This window comes from Podarcis tiliguerta (assembly GCF_965153285.1).
Source record: "Podarcis tiliguerta genome assembly, chromosome: 10".
NCBI classification, from domain to species: Eukaryota; Metazoa; Chordata; class Lepidosauria; order Squamata; family Lacertidae; genus Podarcis; species Podarcis tiliguerta.
Genome location: NC_139543.1, coordinates 5,544,720 through 5,556,746, shown reverse-complemented (window position 1 = coordinate 5,556,746; position 12,027 = coordinate 5,544,720). Strand labels below are relative to the sequence as shown.

General features: G+C 41.3%; 1 protein-coding gene across 22 annotated transcripts in view; it reads right to left on the bottom strand.

Moving 5' to 3' along the window:
- The window catches only part of MAGI2 (membrane associated guanylate kinase, WW and PDZ domain containing 2), a 598,802-nt gene that overhangs the window by 177,106 nt on the left and 409,669 nt on the right, over positions 1-12,027 (bottom strand). For 9 of the 22 annotated variants that reach the window (XM_083399289.1, XM_083399304.1, XM_083399299.1 and 6 more), the window contains one exon: positions 10,620-10,700. The exons of the other annotated variants lie outside the window; for them this stretch is intronic. In XM_083399289.1, the coding sequence (XP_083255415.1) occupies positions 10,620-10,700 (81 nt within the window). The remainder of the gene's footprint in view (positions 1-10,619; positions 10,701-12,027) is intronic. 22 annotated transcript variants of the gene reach the window in all.

The following is a 12,027-nucleotide window of genomic DNA, read 5'->3' as shown; positions in this document are numbered from 1 at the left end:
TTATTGAGTAAGGTGGAATGATTGTTTAACTAGGTACAGTACAAAGTTGTTTCCTATATCCGTAACTGCAATTTTCAGAAACCACGGTTTCCTGAGTTTGGATGAATGGGAATTTTAGGTTCAGAACAAGTATTAAAGCTTTAAATCTTCTATTCTTCTGCCTGAAGGGTGGGGTAGCATGTGAGTCCAGTGTTCATTCTGGCTTATGCTGTTCATTATGTGTGCGCAACAAATAATGGTTTGTCACGTGTAAACCAGGCTTGATGCTTATAATACTAACAAACATACAAGCAAAGACCTCCGTGCTTCATATTCCCAGAATGAACCATGTGTGTGTGTAAATGTAATATTTAAGGGAACATTGGCCCAATGGATCCAGCACTAGGAAGAATGCATGTGTGGAGTGTTAGAAAGGATGAAGTGTAAAATGCATAGAGATAATGAATATTAGGGAGGCTACAATAATATGCAGTCAAGATTTATAGTTAGGTATATGGGGCATCCAGGATTATTGCACACAGATCAATGGAAGAAGTGAGAATTTGGCTCAGCAGTTTCCTGGAGTAAATTAGGGATATAAACTGTTTAGGCTTGAACGCGACTCTGCGCACGCCTCTGGCGCACGATTTCCGCTTGCATCCAGGGGCAAAGTTTGCTTCCAGGACCATGTACTTCCAGGTTAGCAGAGCTTGTTACCTAAAGTGTGCGCAACCAGAAGTGTTCGCAACCAGAGGTATCACTGTAGTCATTCATCTAGGAGTAAGCCCCACTGAACTCAATGGGACTTTCTTCCTGGTAGACCTGTATAACACTGTGGTGTTAGTGGGATAGCAGACATTTTCATTCTATCTGAATAACTGCATGTTATTGTACTAATGCAGTTCTTATGCAATATTATCAGTAACTAGAACATTTGGCTTGAATGCATTCTGTTCTTGCCAGAAGTAGTCCTATCCTTGACATCTGCCAGACAAATACAAAGCCCGCAATGAAAGGAAGTAGAACGGTGTGATAAAAGTCTCTTATCTGAAACTAGAGGAAGCTTTAACTCCAGCCAACAGGAAAACAATTTAATTTTCTTATCGAGACCGGTACTGAAGATTGAGATAGCTGAGTTATGTGCTTAGTTGAGTTATGTACTTTTCACGGCATTTTCTCTTCTAAAAAACCCCTGCTGAATGTTTGCTACTTCTTCTGTTTTCCAAGTAACATTTGTTAATGCCTCTAATTCAGTTTTAGTCCGGTTTGCAATGCAACTTCCATTTGATTTCTCAGAGCTTTAGCAACCAGAAAATGCTCAATAACTAAAAATATTTGCTTTTTATGTTGCTCTGATTTTTTTTATCATTGCTCTTTGGACTGCTTACCAACCCAGTTACTCGTGGTTGGGCCTTCACTCTGCACCAAGGCAGACTTGAGGGGTTTTCACCTTACTTTCACTGGGCAGCAGGCTTTTATTAGGCATTTAACCAACTTATCTGTTACAACTTAGGTGGAAATGGCATTGGGCATGATCTAAGCATAAGGCGGAGCCTCCCACAGGGTCCTGAGAGGGTTCACCAGCTCCTGGCCTGAGCTCAGGTGGGGTGGGTATGGTACCATTCACTACAGATTGCCAGAGGGATTCCAGCTGCATTGGTCCTTTTATGCTAGTTAATTTCCACAGATCCCCTAATGCGCCTGCCACACAAATGAATTCACCTGCCCTCATGCATCAGGTGGCTTGTCCAGATAAAACAATTTTTTTTTAAAAAAAGGTGAGCATCATTCATCTACATTTTTTAAAAAAAATCATGTTCTCAGAATAGGCAGGGTTTTTTTTAGTGATGTCACAAGCACTAGTCAATCATATTCATATGAAAGAAAGAAAAACACATTTCCTGAATTTAATGAAACTGCAGCCCTGTGTCTCCACCCCCCACCCCCCGGCTTGCTTGAGAATGGAAACATGTACATGGATTTAACAGTAAGAACAAAATGTTAGCAATATACTCAAACTATGACATCCGTCTTCATCTTTAAAAATGCCTAAGATGACATGATTTCACAGTTCTCTTTCTTGGCTCCCCAGCGTAGCAGAACACCATAGGAACACGGGGAGATGCCTTTTGACCCATCTAGCTCCATATTGTCTACACCGACTGGCAGTGACTCTCCAGGATTTCCAGCAGTAGTCTCTCCCAGTGGTACCTGGAGATGCTGAGCATTGAACCTGGGACCTTGTGCATGCAAGGCAGGTTCTCTACCACTGAGCTACAGCCCAGGCTGGCAAACATTGGTTCTCATTCTAAACCTTGTTCTCCAAATATGCATTATTGTTTCCTTGCAGATATCTAAAAATATGTGTTAAGGGAGCATTTATGTTTCCAGGTGGTTTCACTAATTTCTTTTGTTATTGTAGACACCCCAAGATATCATTTTAGTAGCCTGTAATATACCTTTTATTGCAATATAAATATGATTGGATTCTTGAGAGGAAATAACATCATTTTCATGTGCAGGAGATCAACCCTCCATATTTAAGAACAGCTTAGGAATTAGAGCTGTACTTACAGTGTCAGGTTGTTAAATCCCTTTGGATATAAACCTTAGGTAAAGGTAAAGGACCCCTGACAGTTAAGTCCAGTCAGTGGCGTAGCGTGGGTTGTCAGCACCCAGGACAAGGCAAGTAATTTGCACCCCCTAACCCGTGGATTTGCACCCCCTAACCCATGGATTTGTGCCCCCTAACCCTAACCCCCAGATGTTGCGCCCGGTGCGGCCAGCCCCCCCTGCACCCCCCCACGCTACGCCACTGAGTCCAGTCACCAACGACTCTGGGGTTACGGTGCTCATCTCGCTTTACTGGCCAAGGGAGCCGGTGTTTGTCTACAGACAGTATTCCGGGTCATGTGTCCAGCATGACTAAGCCGCTTCTGGCGAAACCAGAGCAGCGCACGGAAACGCCGGTTACTTTCCCACCAGAGCAGTACCTATTAATCTACTTGCACTTTGGGGGGGGCGGCGTGATTTCAAACTGCTAGGTTGGCAGGAGCAGGGACTGAGCAATGGGAGCTCACCCCATCGTGGGGATACGAACCGCCAACCTTTTGATCGACCACAGTGCCACCCGCATCCTTACTGCAGCTTAAATAGAAGAAACAGATATGCTAATTGCCATCCATTAAGGTAGGACACTCAAAGAGGCTGCATTCACATGAAACACGGAGCCAAACCATGGCTTAGAGCAAACAGAACGGCTCCCAGGGAGGAGATCCAAGCCGCTTTCCTCCCTGGTCCTTTTAGCACAGCACAGCAGCTAAACCAATGCTTGGCTTAATGTGTGAAACCAGGCTCATAGTTAAGCTCTCTTCTCCTTAACTGCTACAAAAGCATTCATGTGTTCAGTACGAATGTGTGAATGAGTGAGCCACCCTTATGAATGAGTGAGCCACCCTCACCACCTAGATACCGACTTATGCTCCAGTCATGTCCTCCTGAAAAATGTATGCAAGGCTCTCGCTATGGGGGATCTTCACACTCATGTTTATCATACTGTGCTGAGGGGCCATGGCCAAAGCACTTGTTGGCATTGAGTGGTTAGGGCAGTCCATCTCGTACATGAGTTCCCATTCACACATTTAATGCTGGATGCCTGAAGGGGACTTCTGTGTGAGCATGGCAGAGATGTTGATCTGATTCGGAATTTGGTAGGCTATTTGGCCTGAGAAATGGCTTGGTAGAGGGGTGCCAAAATTAAAGGTTCCAGAACCTAAAACTGAATGAGATGTACCATTTTGATATTTCACGTGGCTTACCTGACCACTGAAGGACAGCTGAGTCTAGAAGCAATGGTAATCTATCTAACAACAAGTAGTCAAATTTTCAAAGAACAATAGCTGGCATTAATTAATTCCATTTGTATCCTGCCCTTCCACTGAAAGGAGCCCAGGGCAGTAAACAAGTGATAAAACATCTTTCTTTCTTTTTTATCCAATACAGATGCAGACTGGAGAAGTTTTGTTGAAAGAGGAAAAGGAAGGGTATTCCAAAGGGCAAGAGCCACAACACTAAAAGCCTGATTCCTTTATACACTGAAACTAGCACCTTGAATCTTGCCTAGTAGCTAATTGGCAGTCACTGCAATTGTTTCAACAGCGGTTGCTTGATATCCTGCTCCAGTGAGCATTTTGCAGCAGCTGCAGCTTCCAAACTAGCTTCTAGGACAGCCCTACATTGAGTTACCTTTTCTAAAATTCAATCTAGAAGTTACCAGTGCATGGATGGACAACAGTGGTCAGGATATTCTAGTCCAGAATTGCTGCAGCTCCTACCTAGCCACTGAGGTCAGCTGGGCCTCTAGTGACAAAGACGGATCCAGGAGCATTCCTGACTACAAAGCTGATCTTTCAGAATAAATATGACCCTGTTCAAAGCAGGCAATTGACCAACTACCATATTTTTTGCTCTATAAGACTCACTTTTCCCCTCCTAAAAAGTAAGGGGAAATGTGTGTGCATCTTATGGAGCGAATGCAGGCTGCGCAGCTATCCCAGAAGCCAGAACAGCAAGAGGGATTGCTGCTTTCACTGTGCAGCGATCCCTCTTGCTGTTCTGGCTTCTGAGATTCAGAATATTTTTTTTCTTGTTTTCCTTCTCCAAAAACTAGGTGCGTCTTGTGGTCTGGTGCGTCTTATAGAGTGAAAAATACGGTATTTAGACTCAGGAACCACCACCCACAGTCTTGCCAGAATTTAGAGTCCGTTTCTTGGCTCTGATCCATCCTGCCACCAAGTACAAGAGGAAGCCCCAGAAATTATTTTCTCTGAACCCAGATCTGAAGAGTTTCACTTATAAATTGGATTTATTCGCTTGGAGTCTATAGATCTGTTTTGCCATGGCTTATGGTGTATTAATGTGCTGGTGATTTAAGCTTAGATTTGTATTTTTTGACTTCCACTGGCATTTCAGGTTATTTCTGGAAGTGTTATTTTAATATATTCAGTCTTATCAACAAACATTATTTTGGGCTATGTGTTGGTCTCTGTGAAGCAGTTGTGTGATAAAGGCACTTTGATGTTTACTGGTGATCATATTTGGAAATCCCGATAAAGCCACAATTAACGGGTTTGCTATGGAAGGTTTAGAATTTGTTGACATACATATTTACTGCAGGTATTGATGTGAAATAGTTGGCCTAAGGATAATAGATGCCCACATTCAAATGTGAGGCACAGAAGCTGATTAGTATCTTCTGATAATGGCCTCCCAGTTCTGCAGTAAATATCACATATAAACACTTAACCAAATCCTGCTATTGGGATAGTGCACTGTTAGACTCTGATTCACAAAACAGCAGAATCCTGGATCCATGCCTTTAAGCCAGTTTAGTCTTATTCAGTTCAGTGTGCTAAGTTATCCGAAAAGTGTGTGTGTCTCTGCTGGCTCAGTTTGTGCCCTAAAAAGTAATCCGGTTATTTAACAGCACTGCATGATTGATGAAGAGAGCCAGGAAAAGAAGACTTGCCAGCTGAATAGTAGGCAAGATGTGGCCATTAATTCCTGTTCACACATGGTTGAGAATTAAGCAGAGTAAAATGCAAAGTGCAAGTCTTTGGAGCACCTGCACATAAGTGTGTGAAATGCGTAGATACAAACATGACACAAGGCCAACATTGAGATGTTATGCTTTCTGTGCTATTAATACATGGAAACAGTTTTCAGCAAACAGAGATTAGCTGAATATGAAACTGTGAGATAAGCAGGCTGATTAAAAAAATAATGTTGCTTTTGGTCACAATTTTAATGCAATCCAGCCCAATCCATCTTCCAGTAAATGCTGCTGGAACAATAATTGCTCATAAACCATGAGGTTTTGAGGTATCTTAATGATGCTTTTCCACTCCCTGGAAAAGACCCTGATGTTGGGAAAGATTGAGGGGAGAAGGAGAAGGGGACGACAGAGGACGAGATGCTTGGACAGTGTTCTTGAAGCTACAAACATGAGTCTGACCAAACTGCGGGAGGCAGTGGAAGACAGGAGTGCCTGGTGTGCTCTGGTCCATGGGGTCACGAAGAGTCGGACATGACTAAACGACTAAACAACAACAAAATGATGCTAGGAAGAAAACAACCCCCTCTCATGTTTTCCCGTGTTTAGCTTCTTTCTCTCCCCCACCCCACCCCCCAGTTCAGAAAACATAATTCTTTCAAAGCTCATTGGAATGCCCCCAAGTGTAGGTGGCCTCTCATGAAGCTACTCTGGCTGGTAGTGGCCTATGCAGACTGCTCTAGCCATTTCCTTCTCTATGGTCTATCTCCTTCTATTACTCTCTGGTGCATTGTTCCCATACCACTTGATCCTGCAAGTGACCATGACTGCAGTTTGGTGAGGAGGCAAACTTTGTGTCATGACCTTTATATTATGAGCTTGCCCGCAGGAATTGCCTTACTTTTATTGCACTTATGTAAACTACTTTATTTTATGCTTTAAATAATTAATAATTAGTAATGGCACTCTCCAAATATTTTTCCCTTAAAGGAACATTCACAAATCAAGAAACTAGAGCAGTCTCAGCCACCAACAATATGGAGCAGTAGTGTACGAGAATCATAAACCCCTGCCCATATTCCATACATCTTAGAATATGATTTGGGAGGGAGGTGCATTTCAGGGGAAAGATGCGTAGCTTGCCATGAAGGGGTAATTTCGGGATGCTTGAGGAACAGATGTGGAGAAGCAGGCACATCCTTTCACGTCTATATATTATGGCAGGCTTTTAGTGTGTAATTTTAGATCTTGCTGCTGCCTGATTTTACTGTCATTCTTACTGTGTTAATGGATCATCTGTGGTATGCGGCAATTTTTTTAAAAACAGTAATTAGATTTTACTATTATGTTTTATTAATTTATGTTTGCCAGCCACCCAGAGAAAATGGTTATGGGGTAGCCTCTATATATGCTATAAATAAATAAGTTTAATTAATGTTTTTTTTGGAATTTATTATTATATTTTAAAAGCCTTTAGCCTCTCTGAATATGTTAGCAGATGGGAAGGGAAGAAACAATCTATTAGCACCTTTTGTAAAAGTTTCCAGTTATGTTATCATTCATTTGAAAATGCAGAATGGATCCCTGGCAAACGTAGTGAAGTCTATATGGCATAACTTGATTTCAAAGATTATATCTTATTGCAGAGGGTCAATGAAAGCAAAACAAACACTCCTTATTTCAGAATAATACAACTTCTCAAAACTAAAGAAAATAAGTACTTCAGCTGTACCATATAGTTGCCATTTTCATGGTCCAAAATATTGCATAGGAAGAAAGTTAACTGAGGTTTCTTTGGCATATTGAAGCATGCTCTTTGTGTTTAGAACTTCCCTGGCCCCAGTTTTATACTGAACAAGCATCAATACATCTTTATAATTTCCCCATTCTTTAAAATAAAAGTCTGCATTTGGAAGGATGTAACCTACTGAGACTAAGTCAAAACTTGAAAACACTATTTGAGTTTTGTTGTCATTTAGTCGTGTCCGACTCTTTGTGACCCCCTGGACCAGAGCATGCCAGGCACTCCTGTCTTCCACTGTCCCCCACAGTCTAAGTGAATAATAATGGGATCCACAGAAACCTATGTTCACAAAAATAAATGTGTTCAAAAAATATGTGCTACAAGACAATTTGCTGCCATAAACTAATACAGGGGTAGGCAACCTAAGGCCCGGGGGCTGGATGCGGCCCAATTGCATTCTCAATCCGGCCCACGGACGGTCCGGGAATCAGCATGTTTTTACATGAGTAGAATGTGTCCTTTGATTTAAAATGCATCTCTGGGTTATTTGTGGGGCATAGGAATTCGTTCACCCCCCCCCCCCAATATAGTACGGCCCACCACATGGTCTGAGGAATGGTGGACTGGCCCACAGCTGAAAAAGGTTGCTGACTCCTGGACTAATACATCTATCTCTTTGAGATCTGGCTGAACATGGATGAAACAACCGAAGATATTGATGATCTCAGTTAGCGGTATGCTTCTGTTTTGTTTGATCATAACCAAGTGAAAAGTCTCCACATAGTAGTTTGAATTTGTATCTTTGTCTATTCAGTGAAACAGTGCAGTGGCGTAGCGTGGGTTGTCAGCACCCGGGGCAAGGCAAGTAATTTGCACCCCCTAACCCGTGGATTTGTGCCCCCTAACCCTACCCCCCAGATGTTGCGCCCGGTGCGGCCGGCCCCCCCTGCACCCCCCACGCTACGCCACTGAAACAGTGGGTGGTATTTTGCTAACAAATCCTTTCAATGGATAGATTTCCACTTGCACAGCTGGACTTTTCTCTCCTTCTTTGCACCCTCCTGAAGTGACGTGCAGGCAGAGATCCTTGTGCTGATGGAATGATTGCCTTAGGGTCCACTCAGCATGCCGTTGCTTCTCTCATTTTATGTGAAGTCTTTTTATATTTGTTTAGATATACAGAAGCAGAAGGAGTACACTGTGCACTGAGGACACAGGTCACTGTGGAGGTCTCTGCTGTAGTGTGGCAGATTCAACACCCCTCGTGTGCCCCCCCTCTCAAAAATAGAGCATTGTGGGCAGAACACGGCTGGCCAAAGATCTGCTGGATCTTGAAGCAGTCCAACTCCCAAAAAGGGGGCCCCCTTGGTTTCTTCAGCACCAACCTTGGTTTCTTCAGCTGTACCAACCTGGAGCTATCACAGCTAAAATAAAATGTCCAAGACAAACAGTCCAAGCACCTTCTGCCATGGCTGCTGTGAAGTGAGAGCAGTTTTGCATGTGATAGTTGATCTGCCTCTCTGTCTTGATGAATCCTACCAGAGTTTAGGATCACTTTGTTAGCCATTCTCTGTATTGGGACTTTCTTTTCTGTTTAGCTGGATACGAAGATGGAACAAGAGTGCATTTATTTCTACCGTCTAATTTGTGTTTGTGTGCATGGATCTGAACAAGCAGAATGAGTACAATAGTTATTTTTGTCCCCTTGTTTGGATTTCTATTTATAGAAATAAAATCTAGAGTGGACTCCACTATTCTCCCCAGGTTTTTGGACCAGTTTGTATTTGTTTAGATTTCAAAAGTTAACAAAAGTACACAGCATAGTTATTTCCTAGCCTTGTTTAGATTTCGAATTCTATTTTTTTGGACATGAAGAAGAAACAAGACTGAATTCAGTTACTCTGTAGGAACTTTCATTTGTGTATGTTTGAATAAAAGGAAGTCTTATATTATTTGCCTTTTACTCTTTGTTATTTGCATTTAATAAGAATAATCTGAATTATTAAGCTTATTTAGATGTCTGACATGATTGCTATTCCTTGAATGGATTGTTATTTTTTAACAATTAAACATATGATTTGTTAGAGTTGTTAGTTCTTTTATATAATATTGAAGGATTATTTCACTTTGGGCTGTATACAAAAAGAATAGCTCGAATCTGTTAACTGTAATATTTGATTGAATTTACACTGATATAAGGGTAAAATAAGTTAAGGAAATATTTCCTAAGCAGACATATCTGATTGACCCCTTGCTATCTCATTTCTCCAGCATATGGCTGAATATCTAAAGTGGGCTAAGACAGTAAAATATGTTAAAAAAACGGGAAGAAAACACCCAAGAGGAATGATGCTAAGGATCAGGGAAGGGGAGGGAAGGGGTCATGGTAGGGAGGTATGGGTGAACTGAGAATCTTGACTGGTGTTATTTTAAAACCAAAACACTTGAAAGAAATGAGAAAAAAATAATTTAAGACTTAGAAAACAATTCAGAAGATTCAGAAACAAGATAAATCACAAAGCATCATAGATAGCAAGATAGGGAAGGTTGTAGGATCAAAATTAAGGGTTTATTTTTCAAAACAGAGGTAAACTAATAGATAGAAAATTAAACATTATAAGGGACAAAATTCACTCAGTGAAGCCAAATTGGGTAAATCTTGAACACCTATGTGAAACACATATTCACTAGCAGGAAGAGACAGTTATGCTTGTAAAAGATAAATAAAAAGGATGTAAGATGTATGTATAAATTAGAATTAAATAGAGTAGGGGCAAAACTAGAAATAATCTAGAATGTAACAAGAAGACATAATTTAAGAATTCATGGGATTCATGAGACAGTAGGAGGAAATAATTTGGTAGAGTTACTTACTTAAATTTTAGAATGGGCGGAATGAAAAGGCTGACTACACCTGGTGCCCTTGAGCTCACAGATGGGCTTTTGATCCGGTGGAAACCTCCCCACTAGCAGGAGAGGAAGGCAGCTGGTGTATCCCCCCCCCCCCAATTCACCCTCTACCCACATCCCCAGTGCCTCCTGAAAATCATCTCCAGATATTTAGGAGACCCTCCAGCACAGACTGTAAGGTGGCACAGGGAGGCTAGAAGAGATGAAGGAATCAGCGAAAATCTCCTTCCCTTGTCTTTCTGTTAGCTGCAGATGCGTCCAGGGGATCAGAAGCATTTTTACAACTGCAAGAGTATCAATTGCATTTCTTTATTTAAACAGCCCTGCAGTGGCAGGGATAAAATCAGCCTTCTGGATAGGAGCTGGCATTGTTAAAAACTAAATAAACCCAGAGACATGTTAGTTACCTTTATTACGTTAATTTTGCTTTATTACCTTTATTCTCTTCCTCTGTCAGAGGAAAGCTTCCTCCGTCGGAAGAAGGGAACCTTTGGATCCGACCCATTAGATTAAGATCTGTATGGGGAGAGGAAATTGACGACTGAGGGCCATGACATTATAGTTCTCAATTACATTTATCCAGAGATTGGGATTTCCAATTTTTAACTAACAAAGCTAGATTCTAATTTGAATATTCAATTTCAGTTAAAAATATCTATCATATGGGGAGTAATTGAAACATTTCAGGAGACTCAACAAGTGCTTAGACCTATGCAGATCAATCCTATGTAGGTCTGTTTAGAAGTAACTCCCACTGAGTTCAATGTAACTTCCAGGCAATAATGCATAGGATCAGCCACAAAGGACTTAAAATATACACCTACAAAGATAACAATTATTTTGATTTTCCTTTAACAACTCTGTCCAACAGCAATGACATTTACTCTTAAAGATCAGCAGGATAATAGGTACCGTATTTTTCGCTCTATAAGACGCACCAGATCAAAAGACGCATCTAGTTTTTGGAGGAGGAAAACAAGAAAAAAAATATTCTGAATCTCAGAAGCCAGAATAGCAAGAGGGATCGCTGTGCAGTGAAAGCAGCAATCCCTCTTGCTGTTCTGGCTTCTGGGAAAGCTGCGCAGCCTGCATTCGCTCCATAAGACGCACACACATTTCCCCTTACTTTTTAGGAGGGAAAAAGTGAGTCTTATAGAGCAAAAAATACGGTAGTTGTATTTTATCAGTTCTCTTTCTCTTCTTATTATCTTCTTATAATAACCACAAATTCCTTGAAGATCTTTTCAGTTTATGTCAAAGGACCAAACTTTCCAAATAAAAGAAGAACTAATTCATGACTATCTAAAACAGAAAAACTAATGTTATGTATTCAAGTCACATATAAAAAAGAGAGACAAATACCTGGAACAAATAAGAGTTGGCAGAGTTTATGCTGCATGTAATGGAACTAAAAAAAAATCTCTACAAGGGTCACCAAGCATTTTTGGACCAGTGGGGAATTTTGAGTAAGTGCTAAAAGTGCCAGTCACAAAATGGCTTCAATAGGAGCAAGGCACAACATGAAATGGCTGTCATGGGCCTCATGACGTAACACATTGTTGCTTCCTCACCCACCTGGAAATGCTTGCTGTGGGAAATCACATATGTCCTGCAAGTCCTAATTGTGGAAATGACACAGTATTAATTCCCACAACACTCCCAATGTTGTTGCTGTTTAATAACAGAGAGCATTCCCCAGTCCCAGGAAAACTATGCAAAGTGGCCACACCATGCTTCATATCTTGCACATGTACTGCACATATACCTACCACAGTCACACATGGATTTCCTCTTGGGATAAGGATATCACTCCCTTAAAAAAAATCTCAATTGTCCCTCTCAA